The sequence below is a fragment of the Amphiura filiformis genome, chromosome 20 (genome assembly GCF_039555335.1).
Source record: "Amphiura filiformis chromosome 20, Afil_fr2py, whole genome shotgun sequence".
In the NCBI taxonomy this organism is placed as follows: domain Eukaryota; kingdom Metazoa; phylum Echinodermata; class Ophiuroidea; order Amphilepidida; family Amphiuridae; genus Amphiura; species Amphiura filiformis.
The window spans coordinates 52,071,537-52,092,556 of NC_092647.1; the positions used below are offsets into that span (position 1 = coordinate 52,071,537).

At 37.4% G+C, this 21,020-nt stretch overlaps 1 protein-coding gene across 1 annotated transcript; it reads left to right on the top strand.

Annotated features, from left to right (window-relative positions):
- Positions 1–260: 260 nt before the first annotated feature.
- On the top strand, positions 261–19,840 carry LOC140141974 (UBX domain-containing protein 6-like). Its single transcript, XM_072163865.1, has 10 exons — positions 261–435; positions 4,787–4,932; positions 7,576–7,619; positions 12,843–13,013; positions 14,629–14,726; positions 15,791–15,945; positions 16,582–16,801; positions 17,954–18,084; positions 18,505–18,650; positions 19,688–19,840. The coding sequence occupies exons 1-10, from the start codon at positions 341–343 to the stop codon at positions 19,814–19,816; spliced, it is 1,335 nt and encodes a 444-aa protein (XP_072019966.1). The 5' UTR covers positions 261–340; the 3' UTR covers positions 19,817–19,840.
- The last annotated feature ends 1,180 nt before the right edge of the window (positions 19,841–21,020 follow it).

The window sequence follows — 21,020 nt, forward strand, 5'->3', positions numbered from 1 at the left end:
CGGCCCATGATCCAAAGTATTTACCATTGTTTACAAACTGGTATACCTGTAAAAGCCGCTGTGTTTCATGATTTCTCCGGAAATACATCGACTTGGAGCGTCAAATTTCAGGATAGTAATGAGAAAAATAGTATCTATTATGTGATACCAAAACCTCATCAACAATGAAAAAAATCGGGGGATGATGCTGTCGATCGGGTTACGGACCTTTAAGCTTAGGGAAAGCCGTCCTTACAACTTCCGGTTCCGCTGCAGAAAAGTCTAATGACTCTGATTTTCATTTTGCTGCTGAGTAAATTGTGCCAATTTTATTGAAATTATTGCCATAAGTTACGGAAAAATGAAGAAGTTAGAACAATTTTTCGAAAAGAAACGTGTTGAAGCAAAGTTCAAGAAAGCTGGGCCTGGGAAAAAACTGAATGAAGAAAATAAAACGTGAGTTGAATTTTGCAATAAAACAACATGATTGATGATTGATTGTAAATTTTAAGCTTACTTAAAATTTAGGTCATGTACAGTTTCTGTCAAAGAAGAACGGCACTTGTTTACATTTTGAGAGTGTGCACAGCGTAAACACAGAAGTGGGGTTCTGATTACATGGATCGAATCCATGGGTTGCTACAGTCACCCATGGAAAACAGGGTACTGAAAACCAGTACACAATGGAGTCCATGAGTTGTTTTGTTTACATTGCAGTAATTCCTTCAGAATAGTCAATACAGATTCCAAACAGATAAAACTTACCTCATATCAGTTTTAGTTGCCCTTAATAACTCCAAATTGACATCATAACATAACAACCATGAGACGCAGTAATCTGATTCAGTGATTGGCCGAGTACGCGTCAAAACATTGGTCGGCGCAAACAAACTTCCGTGTATGTCGCTCATTAACATTGTTTTTGGCCTAATATGTACCTTTAAAATATATGCTGTTGTTGAAATTTCACTTAAGAACTTCCTTTTTTTGTAAAAAGCAATTCTTTAGACCAACAATTTAGTAGCACTAAAGTTAATTTTTATTACTTCCGTGGTCCGGGTACGCGCTGGTGAATTGCGATCTAAAATCGGACTTCTTTGCATATCCCTGTCCCATCATATCCGGATGGCATCCCTTGAATTTAGTAGCCTCTGAGCACTATTGGGATTAGCCTGGCTTTGGCCGAACGAAACTGCTCCATCATTGACATTGTACATAATTTCAATCGGCAGTCTGGGCATGCGCACATTGAAATTTGCATAGCTAATGAGCTTCGCCCACATGCAGAATGGCACACACCATAGGCCTACGGTCCGTATACATGGTGTGCGCCATTATGATATGGTTTACCATTGAATTATCGTCCACAACAACCATTTGATCCATGCATATCGATCGTGCTTAATCACTTCCTGGTAGTGCTTGTAGCTGAATTCGGCACCAAAAGTAAAATACGACTCAACTTTTACACTAAAAACATACCCGATTGCTGAAAAAACCTACTATGATAGGAAGCAATCAAAAATCGACCGTTTAATTTACTTAAATTTTGCAATCCTGAGTTCCGAGCTGCAAAACTGACTCAAAACAGCGATGAAAAATTTGCTGTAACTTTGGTAATATTTGTCCAAATTTGCCAGGGTAAAAAGTATCTGGATCAAAACATATAGTGCTGCTGGGCTCATATGTATAAGACGACACCGGAGGAAGGGTATCGTCATTGGTTTGCAATGGGAAGTCAATGTTTGCCATTCGGGATATCGATTGATTCGCCCAGCGCTCAGATTTTCCTGAAACAGCACATGATCAATGACGTCATAATGAGCGGCCCTGTTTATTAGGACTTGCCTTATTTGATTAACGAGCTACCGTATTTGGATACGATAGATAATTTATGTCCGTTGAAATTCCCTACACAGTTTTGTACGTGAGTAGTTAGTTACAAGGCCCAACAGTTTCCAAAATTCCAGGGTTAAGATTAATTTAAGGCTTAGGCCATGGGAATGAAGGCTTAGATTTGTGTCCGGACATTTTTCAAATGGCATGAGGCTTTTTTTCATATTTCATTATTACTTTCTTGTATAATCGCAATATATACAAGTTTGTGTTACTTACGTGCAATCGATATTGATATAGCTTTAGATAAAACACACAAAAGGAAACATTTTTCATTTAAATGCAAACAAGGGTCTAATTATCCAATTTATTCTCCATTTTCATACACACGAATCATAAAAATACAAGAAATATTGAGAAGAATTTAATTCACTTACCCCAAGGATATCCTGCCTCTCGCCTCAGGACATCAACAGATTTCAGCGTACATATTAAAGATCGATACATTTCATTGGTTAGCTCACAGCAATTTCATCTGATTCACCAATCACTGTTGAGCTAATAAGATGCGTCGGCAAACTCGGCATAGAAATTGGATATGGTAGCCGGTGTAAGTTGTAACACGTGCATGTGTGTATACTAGAATGGATCCGTGAACTGGATGTGTTTACCCTCTGTGATTTGGAGACGACGAAAATGCGTTTGGAGTTGATTTCTACTGGTAACAAATCGGAATTTTATGAAAGTTAATGTTTTATGCAAATAATGAAATAATGGACATTTCATGCAGGCGGTGGGACGCAAATCTAAAGCCTTCATTCCCATGGCCTTAATGCAGTGGGATCATTTCTGCATAATTATAGAGGGCCCGGGGATGCACTCTATCATTATAAAAAATATATTTGAAGAAATCAAAGAGCCCTTGGGGTAAAATTGAATCCATAAATATGGCATCTCTCACCCTCTTTTAGGCCAAGGCTGTTTTTACTATTTACCTGACCAGCAAGCTATTTGAAGCTATTTTACATACTATTAAAAAAACTCCATATAATTATAATAGAAAGAATGAGGCCATATTGTTGAAATATTTTTTGTTGATTTTGAATGATAATGTCATGAAGTCGTAAATTTTACAGTCAAATTCCAAAAACCAAAACCAAATATTGTGATGCATATTTCCTGACTTCATGCAATTTCATCATCGTATCAGTGTCTTTTGTTTGTGACCAGGGTTGTCACTACGCCGGACAGGGCCGTCCGGCACTGTCCGGGGCTGTCCAGCACTCACAAAAAAACATTTTTACATTTCCGGAAGTGGATGATGATATTTCATCATAAAAAGAGCAAGAAATTTTTTTTTAGGGGTGTGGTACCCTCAAAGGCAGTCAAAGCCTATTCCCCGATCCCTAGCGTTCACTAAAAAGATAGTGCGAGGCGCGAGAGCTTCGCTCGCTACGCTTCGCCTTCAAAATTTTAACCAGTACTTTTTTTGGTCCTGGTGACAACCCTGTTTGTGACCTTCTCCAAACGTTTGTGCTATTTATTACAATATGTAAAATGGACATTCCATCTTTATAAAATGTGTTAATGTTTATGTTGCATATTATACAGGGTGATTTAAAATGAACTGTACCCAAATTCAAAAAGTAAAATAAAATACTTACCGACATTTAAATAATTTATGTTAGTAAGCTGTAACAGGATAGTATGTTTCCTATTATTGGTGAAAAAATCATGTCTTTACCTCGAATGTTGTTTTTTTTAAAGTACATTTTTAAAACACACAAATTTTGTTACTGCGGTAGAGAACACGGATAAACTTAGTTCCATGTGTTGGTCTAAAAATGAGATGATAAATTGAAAATGCGATATCTTCTGAATAAAACCACTTATAATCAAAATTCAAAATTTCTACTACAGAACGCTTATCACTGCTTTCTATGATAGTTTTTTGATATGTACAATCTCCGCGAATATATATAAAAAATGGGTTAAGTTGGGTACAGTTCATTTTAAATCACCCTGTACTTGTCTCTGTCTAGCTGTCTCCGTGGCCTAGCGGTAAAGACCTGGATTCATTATAAACAAAGAAGTAACAGATTGCTGGTCTCATTTAGCTCGAGATACTACTATTTTACACTTTTTCCTGGCGTACGCATTGGCTAGGTTCTCCTCCGATGGTACTAGCTCGAGATACTCTAGCTAAAATACAGGTTTACATTTACTATCTTACATTATCTTGCTGTATTTCAGCTAGAGCTCCAAACGACAAGCTTCCGGGTTTTTTTGGAGAACAATACTGTTACGTACGATGAAGAATAAACCCGCCTCAGAGTCCGCCCTACTCATTATTTCATTGTACTTATTGCAATTTGCCTCCACACATACGTAATCAACACAAAGCTTTTGTGAGGATTAGTGAGTGGATAAGAAATTGACAGTGGAGGATACGAAGGACACGCCGATTGTTAGTTGTCGATCATGAATTGCCGCAATGTATTTTAATATTACTGCATGGCATTCCGCAAACACCAGGACAAATTATGCCGTATTTTTCCAAAGATCATCTCATATATGAAGTAAGCTGAATGCGATCTGTACTTTTGTAACATTCCGATCGCTTTTGATCACCTATTATCGGCGAATTTGCTTGAAAACATGTGAGTTCATGTTGTGTAAACATAATTAGCATAGACACAAATGAAATTACGATGCAATACAATGCAATTTGAATGCGCAGCAGATCTATAGAAATAACGTTGCCCGGTTTTATGCAGAATTAGACCCTGTCTGGTCTCATTGATGGCACAGAAACTATTTTTCTTTTCATACTGCATGAGTTCATTCCTAAATGAGTCACTTGTCGGTAAATCATGAATAGGTCCCTTAATTGTAGAGGTCGCCACAGGTTGGCCCACCCTTCCTGTACATAGATAGTAAATAAGTAAATATTTATGGTATTAATTTTCAGGTCAACAGAAAATGCAAGTCAGCGAGCGACACCAGCAGCACGCCAGCAGCCAGCACAGAGTGCACAGATGGCAGGCCAAGCAGCTCTAGCAAGAATGGATGCTCCAAAAACAGGAGATAAGAAGATGGTTGCAGCTAAAGCTCAGAGTAAGTAGGATTTGTGGGATATGCACCTGTATTGAGAGGCTAAGTACATAATAGTGGACACATGCATGACCAATTTTTGTGTCGCAAACAGTCCAAATTCTGTTTTTATCGATGGATGTATGTAGGGATGTGTGTTAAGGTTTTTAACCCCCTGAGCACTACCTGCCGATCTAACATTGCCTCTGATTGGTCAATTACTTGATATCTTTACTTTAATCACCAATCAGAATGGAGCTTTGCAAATAATTCACCCCGCGGCGAAATTATTCTAACAATATTGCTGATTGGTCCAATTGATAATGAAAACTTCTTTTGGCCAATCGGCAGGTAGTTCTCATTGGGTTACAAATGCCCCTCTTCTCAAACTTGTATAAGGTCATTTTCACGGTAAAGGGTGTAACTTTGGATTTTTAACATTTTGATCCGTAGTTTTCTAATAAAGCCACAGAATTCCATGATTTTTGGCCACATAAGTCATCTAGTTAGCAGCTACCTTGGGTAGCATAATCATCTTCGGGAGTTACTGCGTTCAGTTTTAGCAGGCTTAAATGTACCTAATATTGCCATTTTGAAAAACTGTAAAAAACAGTAACATTTTTGTAAAACCCTGTGTTTTCTTCAGTTAGTTCATGGATAATTTTTCTTATCCTGAAAGTACGGTCATATGTTCAGTAAACACTGCCACATTAGATTTAATTGTGAACAGCCCTGTATTTTTGAGAACCGGACTTGATATTTGTCGTTTCGAGGCTTCATTTTCCGTTAACAATTGTTAACAAACTTTGTGGGTATAGCTTTGGTTCATAATTCTTGGTTATTTCTTCACTTCTTCTTGATTCATAACAGTTGATATCTTAACTTGAAATGGGTAACAAAAATTAGTTGATTTGCAAGCTTTTAAAATTTTTATAAAATCTTGACTTCAAAGAGCCGATTTTCCGTTAACTTTTTGAAGCCTCGAAACAAACTGTTCAGCAAGCTTGGGCAAATATAAATAAAAGAGCTCATCCAATCTATTTATCAAAATGTAGCAAAGTAGATCCTCAAGTCACTTGTTTTTAAATCATGGAGATATATATCACCGTTTGAAAATGGGACCCAATACAAACTTTCCGTTAACAATTGAAGCCTCCGAAACAAATGAAGCCTCCGAAACAACAGTAAACTTAATTATCATCTATGCATATCTAAATTGGTATGTTCCATATTGATATCTGCATTGTAATTGTTGCATGATATGTGCAGAATGTCATAAATTAAAAAAAAATTGATATTATGGTTAATGCTTGAAAAATATACTGATATCCAAGAAAGCCCGTTTGGAGGCTTCACATGCAAATAACACCATACTTAACAAATGGGTGAAAAAATTATCATGTTATAAATCTGCAATATCTGCCGCATAGAATCATTGATTCAATACACACAAGAAAATAACAGCTTAGATGATCCCAACAGTGTTGTTTTCAAAAAAACTACTTCTGCCATGTTTAACCATTGTAAACATGAAGCCTTCGAAACAAAAAAAAATGACTTGCTGTGATAATTTAATTTTGTCACAACTGAAATTCAATACTTAGAAGCAAAGCATGAAAATTGGTAATTGTGATATTTTTACCTATTTTTTCATGTCAACTTGTAGTAGTTAGCCAAATATTTTACTTTTATGATCACCTGTGTTGTTAACTGAAGCCTCCGAAACACAAATCGCTTGAATTGCCAATTCTAAAAATAACTCCAATTTCTGTGAAACTTGGCTGGGAGGTTCCTTTCATCAAGTAGTATTTGTACATGAAGTTAGACATTTAAATTATTTTAGGAACCCAATTAAAACTTAAAAAATATGTTTAAGGTTGGGAAATTTCCATTGCAAATGACCCTTGATGTTAAAAATTTTCAAAATTGCAATTACAAACATAGCAAAACATGGTATAAAATTTAACTTATATCTGTTGACTTACTTTGGAATGGGATTTCACATGTATTCCAGCTTTCATGTCATAATTTTCTGAGCTTATGTAAAATACATTTTTTCTTAGATTTTAACCAAAATGTTATGGAAATGTCAAATTTTTTATCAGAAATCAAAAGGTTTAAGCCTTGAAACACTATTTTACTGGAATTTAAGTTGCTTCTATGCATGATTACAGTAAACAGAAACATATTTAAGTGGTTTGAAATTTTGACCCTAAAAATCAAAAGTTACACCCTTTACCGTGAAAATGACCATAAGGCAAGGCCCCTATGCAGCTTGGATGAGTGTCCATGAGTTAAATTATATAATAATTATGTAAAAAGCCATGTTTTGGGTCTCCTTACATTGAGTTAATTCAAATGCAAGCTTCATGATTTGATATATTAGCTCAGAATACATTCAAAATTAAATATATACTTCTATCCAATTAATTGACACCTGGCAAGTTTTGAAGCTCTAAGTAGCCCACCTCTAAATACTTGAATGTGTGGTGGAAAAATGGCTAAAAGGCAGATATTGGCAAACTCATCTGTGTAGCAATTTGTCATTGTTTTAAAAAAAACACTTCATAAAATAAATTGTACTGTAACCAATGATATGAAACACTGATGAATGCTTGTGAAGTTTCATGTTTTTGTGTTCATTTTCTCCTGTGTGTATGCATCTAGTGATCAGGGACATGGAAAAGGATGAACAGCTGAGAAGCAATCAGGTAAGCAGAGATGCCAGTTTCCCAAATTTATTCAGATTGCCGAATTTGTAAAAAAATTCGGAATTTTTGATTATTATTAATAATAATAATAATAATAAAAACCGCTTATATAGCGCTTTCAGTCCGAAGACCTCAAAGCACTTTACAAAACAACAACAAAATGTAAAACATCTACAGATCTCCAAGCAGCAGCAGAAACACAACGAGCAACCGGAGAGCTGGTTGATGGAGATCTGTAGACTACAACAAAATATCTTAAACTACAACAAAATATAGCACCAACATAATTAAGCATAGGCATCAAAACCAATAACAAAATTGCACAAAATAGGTACTACAAAAGTCTACAAACCTCCAAAGAACAGCCCAAAACCAAAAAGGCAGGTTCATGGAGATCTGTAGACAGCAATAAATACCAACTATATATCTTAAACTACAGCATATTATAAAACAACATTCAAGCAAAACATCATAAGTCCCAAACGAGAAAGTCAGAAACACACGAACAAAAGATGATTAGATTTTCCAGCCGTGAATATTGAGTTTGAAGAGATGAGTTTTGAGGACACGTTAGGATGAGCCAACAGAGTTAGATTTCTTGATATGGTCTGGAAGATTGTTCCACAGTGAAGGAGCAGCGTGGCAGAATGCTCTTGAGCCATATGATACCGTAGACCAGTTCTTAGTTGGAGGTTGCAGAAGATTCTGCGTACTTGATCTGAGTCCACGGTGACCAGGAGAGTAAGTTGTTAGAAGCTCAGTGAGATAAGCAGGTGCCAGACCGTTCAGCGCTTTAAATGTCAACAGCAGTATCTTGAAGATGACGCGCTTCTTAACTGTCAGCCAGTGCAAATCGTCAAGAACAAGTGATATACTATCATATTTTCTGACCTTGGCAACGAGTCTGGCAGCTGTGTTTTGTACCGCTGCAATTTCATTATTTGCGAGTCAGGAAGGCCAGAGAAACGAATTGCAACTGTCCAAACGAGGCGTAATAAACGCGCGTGAACGAGACGCTCGGTGGTATGTTGGTCAAGGCATGGACGGATCTGACCAATCTTCCTGATGGCGATGGTAGCAGATCTACAGATGTTGTTCACGTGGGTGCACATAGACAGGTGACCGTCCATAGCAACACCGAGGTTGCGGGCAATGTCAGAAATCTCGACCGACGTAGCACCAACAGCTAGAGGAGGCATTGCAGGAATCTTAGCAAAACGCGACCTGATATGAATGACTTCGGTTTTGCTATCGTTCATCATCAGTTTATTAGCGACAGCCCATTGCTTAACATCACAGATACACTCCTCTAGAAGCGGCAGGGCATGTGATCTATCAGATGGCTTGAGAGACAAGAATAGTTGAGTGTCGTCGGCGTATATCATTGAGTGTATTCCGTGAGCAGAGATGATGTCCTCAAGGGGTGCCGTGTACATAATGAAAGATAGCGGTCCCACCACTGAGCCTTGGGGACGCCAAATTCCAACGGTTGTGATACGGAAACACTGTCACCAATGACAATTTGCTGGCTGCGATTGTCCATGTCCGAAGTAAACCAGTCAAGTGCTTTATCTTCAATTCCATAGCGAGAGTTAAGGCGATTCAAGAAAATGCGATGGTCGATCGTGTCGAAGGCGCTGGAGAGATCTAACAACACGAGAACTGCCTCCTTCTGACTATCCACAGCGGAAAGAAGGTCATTTTGAACCCGCAATAGCGCTGATTCCGTGCTATGGCAGCTGCGGTAAGCAGACTGGACATGCGCATAAAGATTGTTTGCAGAAAGATAGTCTTGGATCTGAGAAGCAGCGATTCTTTCTTCGAGTTTGGACAAGAAGCTGAGGTTGGATATGGGCCGATAGTTTTTTAAAACTTCGCAATCCATTTTTGGCTTCTTTAAGGATGGCACAACACGAGCACGTTTGAACGATGTAGGGAATCGTCCATAGGAGAACGATCTGTTGACTAACTTCGTGATGATAGGAGTAAGTTCGTCAAGGAGTTCTTCTTTCAAGAGCCAAGTAGGAACCGGATCTAATGGACATGATTTGGTTGGCGACTTCTGAATAAACTTTCGCACATCCTCATCTGTTACCTGACTAAACTCGCTGAAATGACTCTGGCAGGATTCAAATGGATGGCTAATACTGTTCTCATTATCTTTATCCTGATCAAGTTCTTGTCTGATGTCGCGAATCTTGGAAGCAAAGTAGTCGGCAAAGTTATCAGCAAGGTCTTTTTCGAGTCACTAGATGGAAGAATCTGTTCGCGTTTTCCAACACAAATATTATCAATGACTTTGAAAAGCTGACGGTCATTGGTATTGTCAACTTGCGATTTATGGTAGGTAGTTTTGGCATCGTAGAGCAGCTTATGATATTCCTTGCAATGTTCTTGGAATATTTGTCTGTGGCATTCTAAACCCGATTTTTTCCAGGCTCTCTCACATTGACGTTTCTTCTGCTTGGCAGCTTGAAGAGAAGGAGAAAACCAAGGTGCGTTTGGGCGAAGAGTGATTTCACGCCTTACTTCAGGAGCATGTTTGTCAACAAGATCACGCAGTGTGGTTTCATATTGTTCAGCAAGATAGTCAGGATCATTTTCTTTGTCAGAGAACAAAGAAGATTCACGCAGCTCAGCTCTAAACCGATCGAAGTCAACTTCACGGTAGATTACGCACTTTAAAGACATGCTTTGAAGTTAATGGTCGAAAGTGATGTCCAAATTGCAAGAAACAGCATAATGGTCAGATGGCAGGCCCTTGTGAACAACCACATTAGATAAAACGTTATCAGATCCACACGAGAACACAAGATCTAATATGTGACCTCCGATATGCGTGGGTTCCTTGGCGTGTTGGACAAGATCAGCAGAGGCTAGCAAATCTCGAAATCCTTCAGCTTCGCGATCAGTCAAGTCATCCATGTGGAAGTTAAAATCACCTATGAAGGTAACAGGCGTCTTTCCAGTAGAATTCATCTCAAGAAGGGTGGAGAATTCTGAGAAGAATGTCGAAGCAGTAGCTTTGTTCTTTTTGGATTTATGTGGTCTATAGATTGTGACAAGTCTAACTGATTTCATGCCAGAAGAGACGGACATGTCCATATACTGGAAGGATTGAAACTGTTGAATGTCATGTTGGAAAACTGAAAAGCCCTTCCGTAGAAGGACACAGACACCGCCTCCAGTACGCCCAACTCTTGGACTGTGGATCAAATCAAAGTCAGGGAGGGTGTTTTTTAGATCGGCAATTTTCTTATTATCGCGTTCATCTCCCCTGAGCCAAGATTCAGTTATTGTCAATATGTCGATTTTATTACCAATGACAAAATCACAAATAGAGCCAATTTTCTTACTCATCGAAGCGGGCATTCCAAGTAGCAAGATTGCATTGAAAGATTTGTATGGTGTCTGTCTATTTACGTTGACGAGGTTCTTGTTTATAAGTTTATCTTTGTACATTAAACTTTTCATTGAGGCAGAAAGTGGTTTATATGGTTGAAAATCACTTTCACTTGATCGGGCAGTGACGCGAACAGGGATTTGGTGCTGTTTATTTAAGCTTTATGCGACAACCCCGTTGTGTTTTTCTCGCAATGTTCAATGCGCATAAGTTCTTCCATGTTGATCGATCAAGTTGATATTGATTGTTTATCACACCTTGACGATCGTAGATAAGGTAGCTCTTGCGTACATAAGTGGATTCATGATCGAGCGACGAAAACACAAGTTTTGTGTATTGAAACAGTAATACAATAGCAAATACATAGAAATCAGTACAGTAGCTTACAGTGGCGATGGTTCATCGAAAGCGAAAAACACAGTTCAAGTCCATATATCTGATCGGAGCGTGCAGATTTGCAATTTTCCAGACGCAGACAGGTCCTGATACAGTTACAAAAGCGTATACAAGCTTAATTAGATGAATCAATCACAAAAATAGGATAAAATCTCTGAAAATCAAGAGACACGATCTGAATTCGGTACGCAGCCAAGCAAGGGCGCCACCAACAATTATTATTATTATTTTCCGGATTTGGAGAGCCTGGTCCCTGAACTTATAGCCAAGTGCATTCATTTGTGGTTGATTTTTAAAAAAAATAGGGGAAAAATCACCAAAAAATACAATTTTGTATCTAAAAGGGACCCCTGGCCATGATGCGCCACACTCCGGTCGCTGTGTTCCCTATGGCTCACAATAATTGTCCATATCATTTTCAGAATTTTTTTGACAAGTCACTGCATTCTCCGGGTAAGTTTGTTTTTGTTTGTATACCCAGGTTTGTCCATAAGAAACACATGCTTGAGTCTGTGGAAAATCCATGGTACAGACCTATGCATAAAGCGATTTTGCAATTTAAATGTCACAGGCCTAATTCAGTAGGTGATACTCTGTATTACCTCATCATGGTCATGAGCATAATACCATTCTGAGATTTTTATCTCCCAAACTACACTATCTCACACACATGTGAATGTTTTTGCACTATTAGATTATATTTACTAATGTAAAGTTAATTTTTATTACTTCCGTAATCCAGGTACGCGCTGGTGATTGGCGATCGGGTAGAAGTGACAAGGTCTCCTTCCCCTTCTACATGCTGGTGACCAATAGGTCAACCGCCATGTTGTCAAGCCAATCGGCGTGATTGTTAATCACTTTGTGTTTACACTTGTGTATGCTCGGTGCACAGCACAGACCACAGAAGTAATAAAAAATTAACTTTAACAACTAATCCTTACAATAAGCTAGACAATATGCTCCGGTTTTCCTCCTGCATCTAAAATCAGACCTCTTCCCATATTCCTGTCCTGTCATATCCGTATTGAATTAAGTAGCCTCTGAGCACTATTGGGCTTACCCTGGCTTTGGCCAAATGTTATGTAAAAATAAAAGTTGCGAATCAATGGGGAACGAGGTCTCAAGGGCTTTTAATTTTTCTGAAGAGGAAATAGTTAAATGGTACCCTCCTAATGGTTAATTAGTAACCTCCTAATTTATCAACCATTTTAAGTGACTTCAGAGAATAGTAGATCGGTATTTTGATCTTTAACAAATCAATGAATTGATAATGTATTCGTTAATAACAAGCATACTTTTACAGCTAATGCAGAGCAGAGTGATCAATGCCCTAATTCCCCCAAACTGAACAAGACTATATCAGTTCAGGTTGATACAATACTTATCAACTCTTGTTTGACTTTGTTTGATTTCTCCATTAGGCCAGTGGTGGTTCATCATCAGGTGCATCGGCTCAAGCGGCAGCTCCAGTTGGCTACTGTGACAACTCAGCCCCAATCTCTGTAACTGGTGTCTTCTTCAAATGTTCCCTCAGTGAAAGACTGGTTCCTAAATCTCAACTTAATGAGCATATTAGAGAGTGCCTAATGGTGGTGAGTTGAAATATAAAATAGCTTGTAATGGGATATTCCATTCAGGGTTGTTTGATTTAAATCACGCCGATTTAAATCAGTGATTTAAATCGCGATTTAAATCACTTGATTTTTTTATAAAAATCACTGATTTAAATCAACTTTTTCCATTTTTACCGTTTTTGATAAATGTAAGTTAATTTCTTGCTTAAATTGACTGTTTTACTTCATTCTTAATGCTTCTACAACTTTTGGATACAATTAAAATACCTCTATGATGCCACTTTATCTATTGCTAAAAATTCATCTTCGAGGTGCAGAATTCAACAGGTTTGTTTCCCATGATTTTACCAAATTTTTTTCTTTGAAATTTTCACATGTAAAAACACGTTTTGATTTTTTGTAAATACCTGGTAGGATTGTGCATATGACTGGCATTCCACTGGTACTCTTTTTTTACTTTATCATGGGTATAGCAGTTCTTGGAATCAAAATTTTTTTTAATCGATTTAAATCAAAAAAATCTGATTTTTTTTTTTTAAATCAAAAAAATCAACAACCCTGATTCCATTTGAAATCCACACACCCCCTGTGGAGAATAACACTGCCACCTCAATTGACCTATGTGGTCAATCCTGATAGAATATTTTGTACATTTTATGTTAAAATCCAGAAAAAAACTCAAAAATTTTGAAATCCAGTTGAATTTTAGACATTTTGTTTGGAATTGAAAGTCTTCTATACCTTTTCCACTGTTTTAGGATGAAACTTGTTCTGGAATGGCTAAAGATGTTGAATTTGAGTTGAATTCTGAAATCTTCCTTCAAGGGTATTAAATAGTTTTCAAATGGAGTTGCCCAATAAGGTTAAGTTGCACAATGCTGACATTAGTCACCTTTTGTTGTGACATGTTTTTTTTTCACTGTTTCTGTGTGTAAAGAAATCAAGAAAATGATGATCATATTGATGGTTCAGCAGCAGGCCTTGAAATGCAGAGATGTCACCAGGGCTATGGCCTGTTTTGCCTTTAGCCTTGGTGCTTCTCAATTTCAAAGCATTCTTTGGTGTTGTGGTATAGTTCATGTATCCTTTACTCTCTGAAACTGAGTGCCCTTGGCAAATTTAATTCGGCACCTGCTCAGCAGCAGAAAGAATTACACTGCATGTATGATTGTTTGTGATAGGCCTGAGTTCAGTCATAAATGCAAATTGCATGCCCTGTGCTTGTGCTTGAACTCATGAATGTTAAAGTCAATCATGCATAGAGCAGTTTATAAAGAACATAATCTTTCTGCTGCTGAGTCATTCATACGATAATTCCCCTGTTATTTACTTCTACATTAGATAATGCTACATAATAGCTAAAATTCACATCAGATTTGGTGTTCATACATTTAAGTTGTGAGATACAAACAATTACAAAGTATCATCTGAAAAATAAAAAACAAGAAGAGCTGTACCATAATCTTGTCCATAATTTAGACTTGATTTTCACAACATGAAATGTACAATCTATTTGGCCAAATTGAATTGAAGTAAATATTTTAAAAAAATATTAATTTTACGATGGTTTTAACAATGCAAATTTTATTTGAGACTTATTCTTTGCCTATTTCCATTTGCTTTGTTCCCATAGCAACTTGCCACAGATGCTCTTCAAGCTTCAGCGTCTATGGTGCATTTTTTCAATAAAGATAAGGATAAACTTAAAGTGGGCATCGACACCATATGCAAGTAAGTACTATAGGTTACATGATAATAGACTGTTGATTGCACACACAACAGATGCCAAGGAATCAAGGTGTACCCAAAAAAGGTTAACATGATAAAATATAAATTTTCATGACAAAATCTATGTATCCTCTACCAGTACCTCTGTGAATGTCAAGATCACAATTGGAGACTGGAGAGACTGTCTTTTGGAATTTGCAGGAGAGCATTAAATAGCTCTTCTGGAGCCTTCAAGGAGAGCTGTTTAGAGCATTACAATAGAATGTAAGGAGAGAATGGTCAACTAAGGAGAGCTATAAATCACTCTCCTATATCAGATTTAAGGTGAGCAGTAGAAAGCGATTGACCTTACTCTCCTCAAAGGGCAGTCCCTGCAATTGTTTATTTAGTGCACCAAAGGTTAACATTTTGTCCCACATGCTATGGTTGATTTCAGTAGGACTTGGACACAACAACCCTTTTGTATAATAGCATGTGTGATGTTCATGGATATTAGGTCAAAGGTCATTTGGGGTAATTTGATGTCATATTTTAATTCTTCACAAACTTACTTTTTCTGATCTTATAATTTGGCGGGGACACTAGTGGATGATTTGGTGACAACTATATTTTTCTTTTTTTAAATTTTTTGAACTTGTACCATATTTTTTGGTCAGTGTTGTTCCACCTCTTGCACTTGCCCATTTTTCACATTTGTCAAAGGGGACACCCATACTATATCTCTGTTGATATATGTAAAGGGCCTTCAGTTCCAGCCAATTCTAGTCATAGGAAATACCAATTTGCCTTTTTTTTGTAATTATTGGGAGTTTCAGTGTACCCCTGACAAGAAATCAAATCTTCTGAATTGTTTCACCAAGAGGTATTTATTTTATGGCATATTTTGTGAGTTTCCCATTGAGTGCAACGGTAAGTGTCCCTTTGTGTCAGAGGGCATGAGATGGAACAGCCAAATCCCGGCAAAATCAACCAATGTGATGAAGCAATCCATCGTGAGTGAAATCATGCTGACCAACCAAATAATCTACATAGTTTGTATTTTTTTCAATTTGTTTTGTTTCCGTTAGATATATAGATAATGTGTGCAATAATCCAGGCGAGGAGAAATATACCAAGATACGCATAGGCAATAAGGCATTCCAGGATAGGGTGGTAGCTCTAGAAGGGACTGAGGAATTCTTACAATCAGTTGGCTTTCAAAGAAAAATTCTACCTCATCAAGGTGAGTGAGAAAAAGAAACAGAATGAGAAGCCAAAAGGTGATAACATGTAAAATATAAAATGTGAAGAGATGAGACCATGATAGTCTGCATACTGCAGTGCATAACACTACAAAAAATCTTTAATTGGATTGTCACACAGAGTGACCAAATAGTGTTGCTTGCAGAAGCTAATTTGAAGATACTCATTTACAGTAATGAAATTGGTATTTCTTTTCACTAGTTGCTGACTTGTCTAGGAATTAGTGCCGTCGTCGACATGCCTTATGTCAACATCGGCACGTATCCCGACATGTCGACATCAAAAAAAAATTATTTACAAAAAAAATGGGGTTTTTTTGAATTTTTTTTATTTTGACTCACTGTCGACGTCTGTTTATGAATTATGTCGACATTAAAAAATGGTGCCGACGACAGCACTACTAGGAATTCATTAAATATTACATCACTCAAAAATGCAATTACACCTCAACCAAACCACAACAAACATGCCCCAATTAAGTGTCAATTTGTTTGCTGGATAGGAACACAATGAATGAAAAAAGAATGTTGCACAAGTGTGGTAATTTCTTTGTCTGCATAAAACAGCATTACAAGGAACGAAAAATGTCAAATTCTGTATTTATGTCTTTAAGCAGATGGGGAAGAGGATTTTTTTGTGTTGTGTGAGGAGATGTGTGCAGACCTAGACAGACTCAGAATATCCAAGGATATATTGACCTCATCAGAACCTGTCAAGCCCATCTTAGACAGAGATTTACGAGTTTTCAAACCATCTCCCCATGGAGCTAGATTTCAATTACCAGAAGAATTCTACAACCTTACTTCAGAAGAAATCAAACGAGAGCAACAACTCAGGTAAGAGAAGTTTTACTCCCCACTTCCACCATATATGTTCCAACTCCAGTACTCCCTTGCAACTGGATTCCAGAAACCTGATGAATTTCACAACCTTGTGTCAGATGAAATGAAATGCAAGCAACAAGTTGGGTAGGAGAATTGTTTCAAGCAATGTTTTTTCTCGCCACTCCTACCCTGCATCTACCAACTCCACCCTACCTTCCCTGGGAGCTGGATCCCAGATGAATTTCTCAACCTTATAAATTATATCAGAATTCAAAAGGGAACAGTGGTAATAAGAGGAAAATTAATCAAGTGATGTATTACACATCATTCCCACCCTGGATCTGCCAACTCCACCCATCCCTGGCAACTGAATTCCAGATCCCCAATGAATTCCACAACCTTATATCAGAAAAACTTGTATGGGATTATACTATTTTTTACCCTGGTGAATCAGTTACATCAGTGCATATTTGGTTGGGCTTGACTAAAATCGTAAGCTTCCACTCAAAGCACTGCTGTACGCACACAGATGTGCGTGTGAAAAAGCTGCCTCAATACTTTAATGTCACTGACTCGCCAAGATGAAAAATATTATAGTGATGTCTTGCTCTAAACTTGCACCCTGCATCTGCCAACTCTGGATTCCAAGTACCTGACAAATTCCACAAATCTATGCCAGAAGAATTAAAATGACAACAGTAAGAGAAAAGTTAATTAAAGGAAGATTTTGTGATCCTAGCATCCTCTTTTTATGACATTTTTCAGTAGATATCCACAAATTGATTCAATTGATTCCGATTTTGCGTTTGCGAGTTATGCATGATTATGTCTATTACACTGCTCCATAGGCCACTGTTGTAATTTCATTCTGGTATACCAGAACGAAATTCAAATTTGGCGATATTTTTGCTAAATGAAGTAATCTGCAAGAAATATTTGGTACATAAACATTATGTAGCCAGAGGTATCCAGTGGTATAAAAATCTCAACTTTTTGGAGAAAAGTCGGGGATGAGGCTGTGGATCACGAAATGCCCTTTTAAGTCATGTCTTGCTCCTTACTTGGTGAATATTGTTTGGTTTTTGTTACTTAATCAAGTTCCTACTTATGCTTGCATAAATTCGATATTCGATATTGATTTTGTTTATTATTTTGTTCACACAGGGCAGAGACAGTAGACCGTAATGCAGAGCTGAGAACAAAGGCCATGCGAGAAAATGAAGAACAAAAGAGAATGCGTAGATACAGATACTGCTTGCTGAGAATCAGATTCCCAGATGGAGTCCTATTACAAGGTGAGCTCATGATATTGATGTGATCACGGCAAACGGACGAATAGCAGCCGAAAGTACATTGACCTTTGTCACATTTCTGGCCACAGCGTCGTAACTTACGGTTGCAGATAGGGCAAACTATACATTTTTGGATTTCTTATAATTATAGTAATTTGGTATATTTTTTTAAAAAATTGTGATATTTTATAATTTTGACCCCTGTTTGACATTTATTACCCCTACCAAAAATGCCTGACACTTTGAAGAGGGCAGCCCAAGCCATATTTGCTCAATTTCCATCAGGCATGTCAAAAACACTTTCAAACCTTTGTTACAAAGATTTGGTCACCAAACATTAGAACTGGTCTCTGACTATAATAATAGTGTCACAAATATCTTACTCTGCTATGTGACATTTGTTATGGTTTTCATTTCAATTAGGTACTTTTCATGCTCGAGACAAAGTGTCTTCTGTGATGGAATTTGTACGCAATCAACTAGTGAATGACTGGCAACCTTTTGTGTTGTCTGAAGCAGGAGGCCATAAGTTAACAGAAGAAAACAGTACACTTGCCGAGTTGAAACTTGTAAGTAGATTTGGAAGACACAGACCATTTTGTCCATTTGTAACGGATTGTATTTTTTATTGAAATTGAATAAACTTGAAACTTGAAATAGTCGGCCCGGGGGTGTTGCAGTTTCCAAAAGGGGGTATTTATTAGAGGTCATTTTTAGAACGATAATTCTTGTTAAAATCATCAGGTAAGCTTAAAACTCATGCTGAAATTATGAACTTAGGAACGATGACTTCCGGGTTAACAACCAGATTTTTGCCAATTACATACACCATTAGCGACTATGTGTGCACCGTGGTAAACTTACTAAGATAGCATGAAAATATCAGCAATTTTGAAACATCTTGGTTGAAAAAAAGTGGTGAGGGTGACCGTGAAGAGATGGACGGTCGTCTGGATCGTAATTCTATAGAAATTTCACATTATGCTGAAACCATGTACGTCTCACTCGCACCTGTTGGATTAGCGTGTTTGAAAGAAGCGGCATTCAATCGAAGTACATACATTGTCTCTGACACAGTTACGACTGCAATTTAAACTCTTTGGTCATAAAACAATTATAGTTACAAGAAATTCCACGGTAAAAACCACTTATTTGATTCAGTTTCAAGGTAGTTAAATAAATACATATATTCACCGTTGCGATTTATCTAATAATACCTGTTACTCTGGCATTGAATGAGTTTCACTTGGCGTTAAATAAGGCTTGGTCTCAACATCATGCTTGCACGGATGCTCAGAGCGCAACATTCCATTGATTTGATTTGCGACTGATAATGCAATTGAGTGGACGAGAGTTGGGTTATTGACCTTTTGTATCATAAATCGATTCGGTGGCAGGTTTGAAGACTATCTTTTCTTTGTGTTCAGGCGAGACAATCATAGCTTCAAAGGATATGCTGCAGATGACCGTCCATGTCTTCACGGTCTATGGTTTAATTGAAGGTCTCAGAATCTCTGTGAAATTTATCCGTCTGTAAAATCTTAAAAATTCTATAACCTCTGTTCAGACTAGATCTTTCGCCATGTTTTCTCATGATTCTTTTTAGACACCTGCAGCAATGCTCAACTTTGCCTGGGACGCTACCATCATGGCTGAAATAGCTGCATCACAAGGGAGTGTCCAAGAAACAGAATACCTCAAACCTGAAGTCTTACTTCTACTTCAATCCTTATGATGGCTTCCAACAACCGGCAGATAAAATCAATTATTTGTACAAATCAGATAATTTATTCTGGCCACATATTTACCACAGCACAATAAGCTGATGGCAAATATGTTCTGGACACTAATAGCATCATTACACTTAAAACAGAGATACTTTTGAGGAAAATGAATCTGAATAAGAAATCTAAAAAGTTCTGTAGGCAAAATATCTCATTTTTGAGCACGAGAGGCTGTACCTTCTTTGGACTGTTGTGTCAGTATACTTTTCATGGAATAACACGCTACCGCGACCCACATGGCGGAACCTCAACCTTGCCTAGCGACAACCGTATTCGAAGACCGTGATTAGTCAATTCACAAAAGCTGAAATGATTGCTTTGTGATTGCTTTGTGTGATCTTTGCGTAGTACTCTCGACGCAAATGTCTGTGTGTACCCAAGTTGTCTCTCATGATCGAGAATTCAATATTTTTTCTATAGTTATATGGATTAATTTGAATTAAGTATGACTAAATTTCCCTGATGCAGATGAAGGGTAGGGTTTCAAAAACGATAAGATTCACATTAACCTTTCCAATAATGAACACAACTCAAATTGTGGATAACTGTGAAATCTTACCCCACATCATTTATGTTATCAAGATCATCTCAAGCAAGTCAAATGTATTCAGTTGTTTGAGCTGTCAAGCTTACCTCCACCTGTTTAAATTGATTTGCGGTCTTCGTCTCTGTTTTTACTGTATGATACTCTTGTGCCAGTATTATCACTTTATCAGTATACCTGTGCAGGTATGTTACATATTGGTAGCACACATTATATTGGGCTAGGTTTTACAATCTAGTACACCACCCATGAGCTGTGCTTTACTCTGTGTATGATATGTATCTACAGAGGATAATAGACAGGGTGGTGTACCAGATTATGATATTATTGTACAAAAATAATTGTTATTGTATTGTGCATATTAAATGCAAACATAATATTTTGATTCAATAATCAATCCTTATGAATAATATTGCATCACAATTAATCTTTATCCCTGTGCCTCATGTTATCATTCCCTATAGCATTATTTGTCGAGATTATATTGAGGGATCAGAGCCAAAAGGCCCCAAGTGCATTTTTGGCCAAAATGAGATTTTGGTACCAAAATAATCCTTACAACACTGGTCACCTTATGATTGTATATAGCCATAATCAAGCTATAGCCACAA

Excerpts from the sequence above, each read along its gene's own strand:
- LOC140141974 (XM_072163865.1), top strand. The coding sequence starts at position 341 with ATGAAGAAGTTAGAACAATTTTTCGAAAAGAAACGTGTTGAAGCAAAG. Across the intron at positions 7,620-12,842 it reads AACAGCTGAGAAGCAATCAG|GCCAGTGGTGGTTCATCATC; the intron begins GTAAGCAGAGAT and ends TTTCTCCATTAG. Across the intron at positions 14,727-15,790 it reads GGCATCGACACCATATGCAA|ATATATAGATAATGTGTGCA; the intron begins GTAAGTACTATA and ends TGTTTCCGTTAG.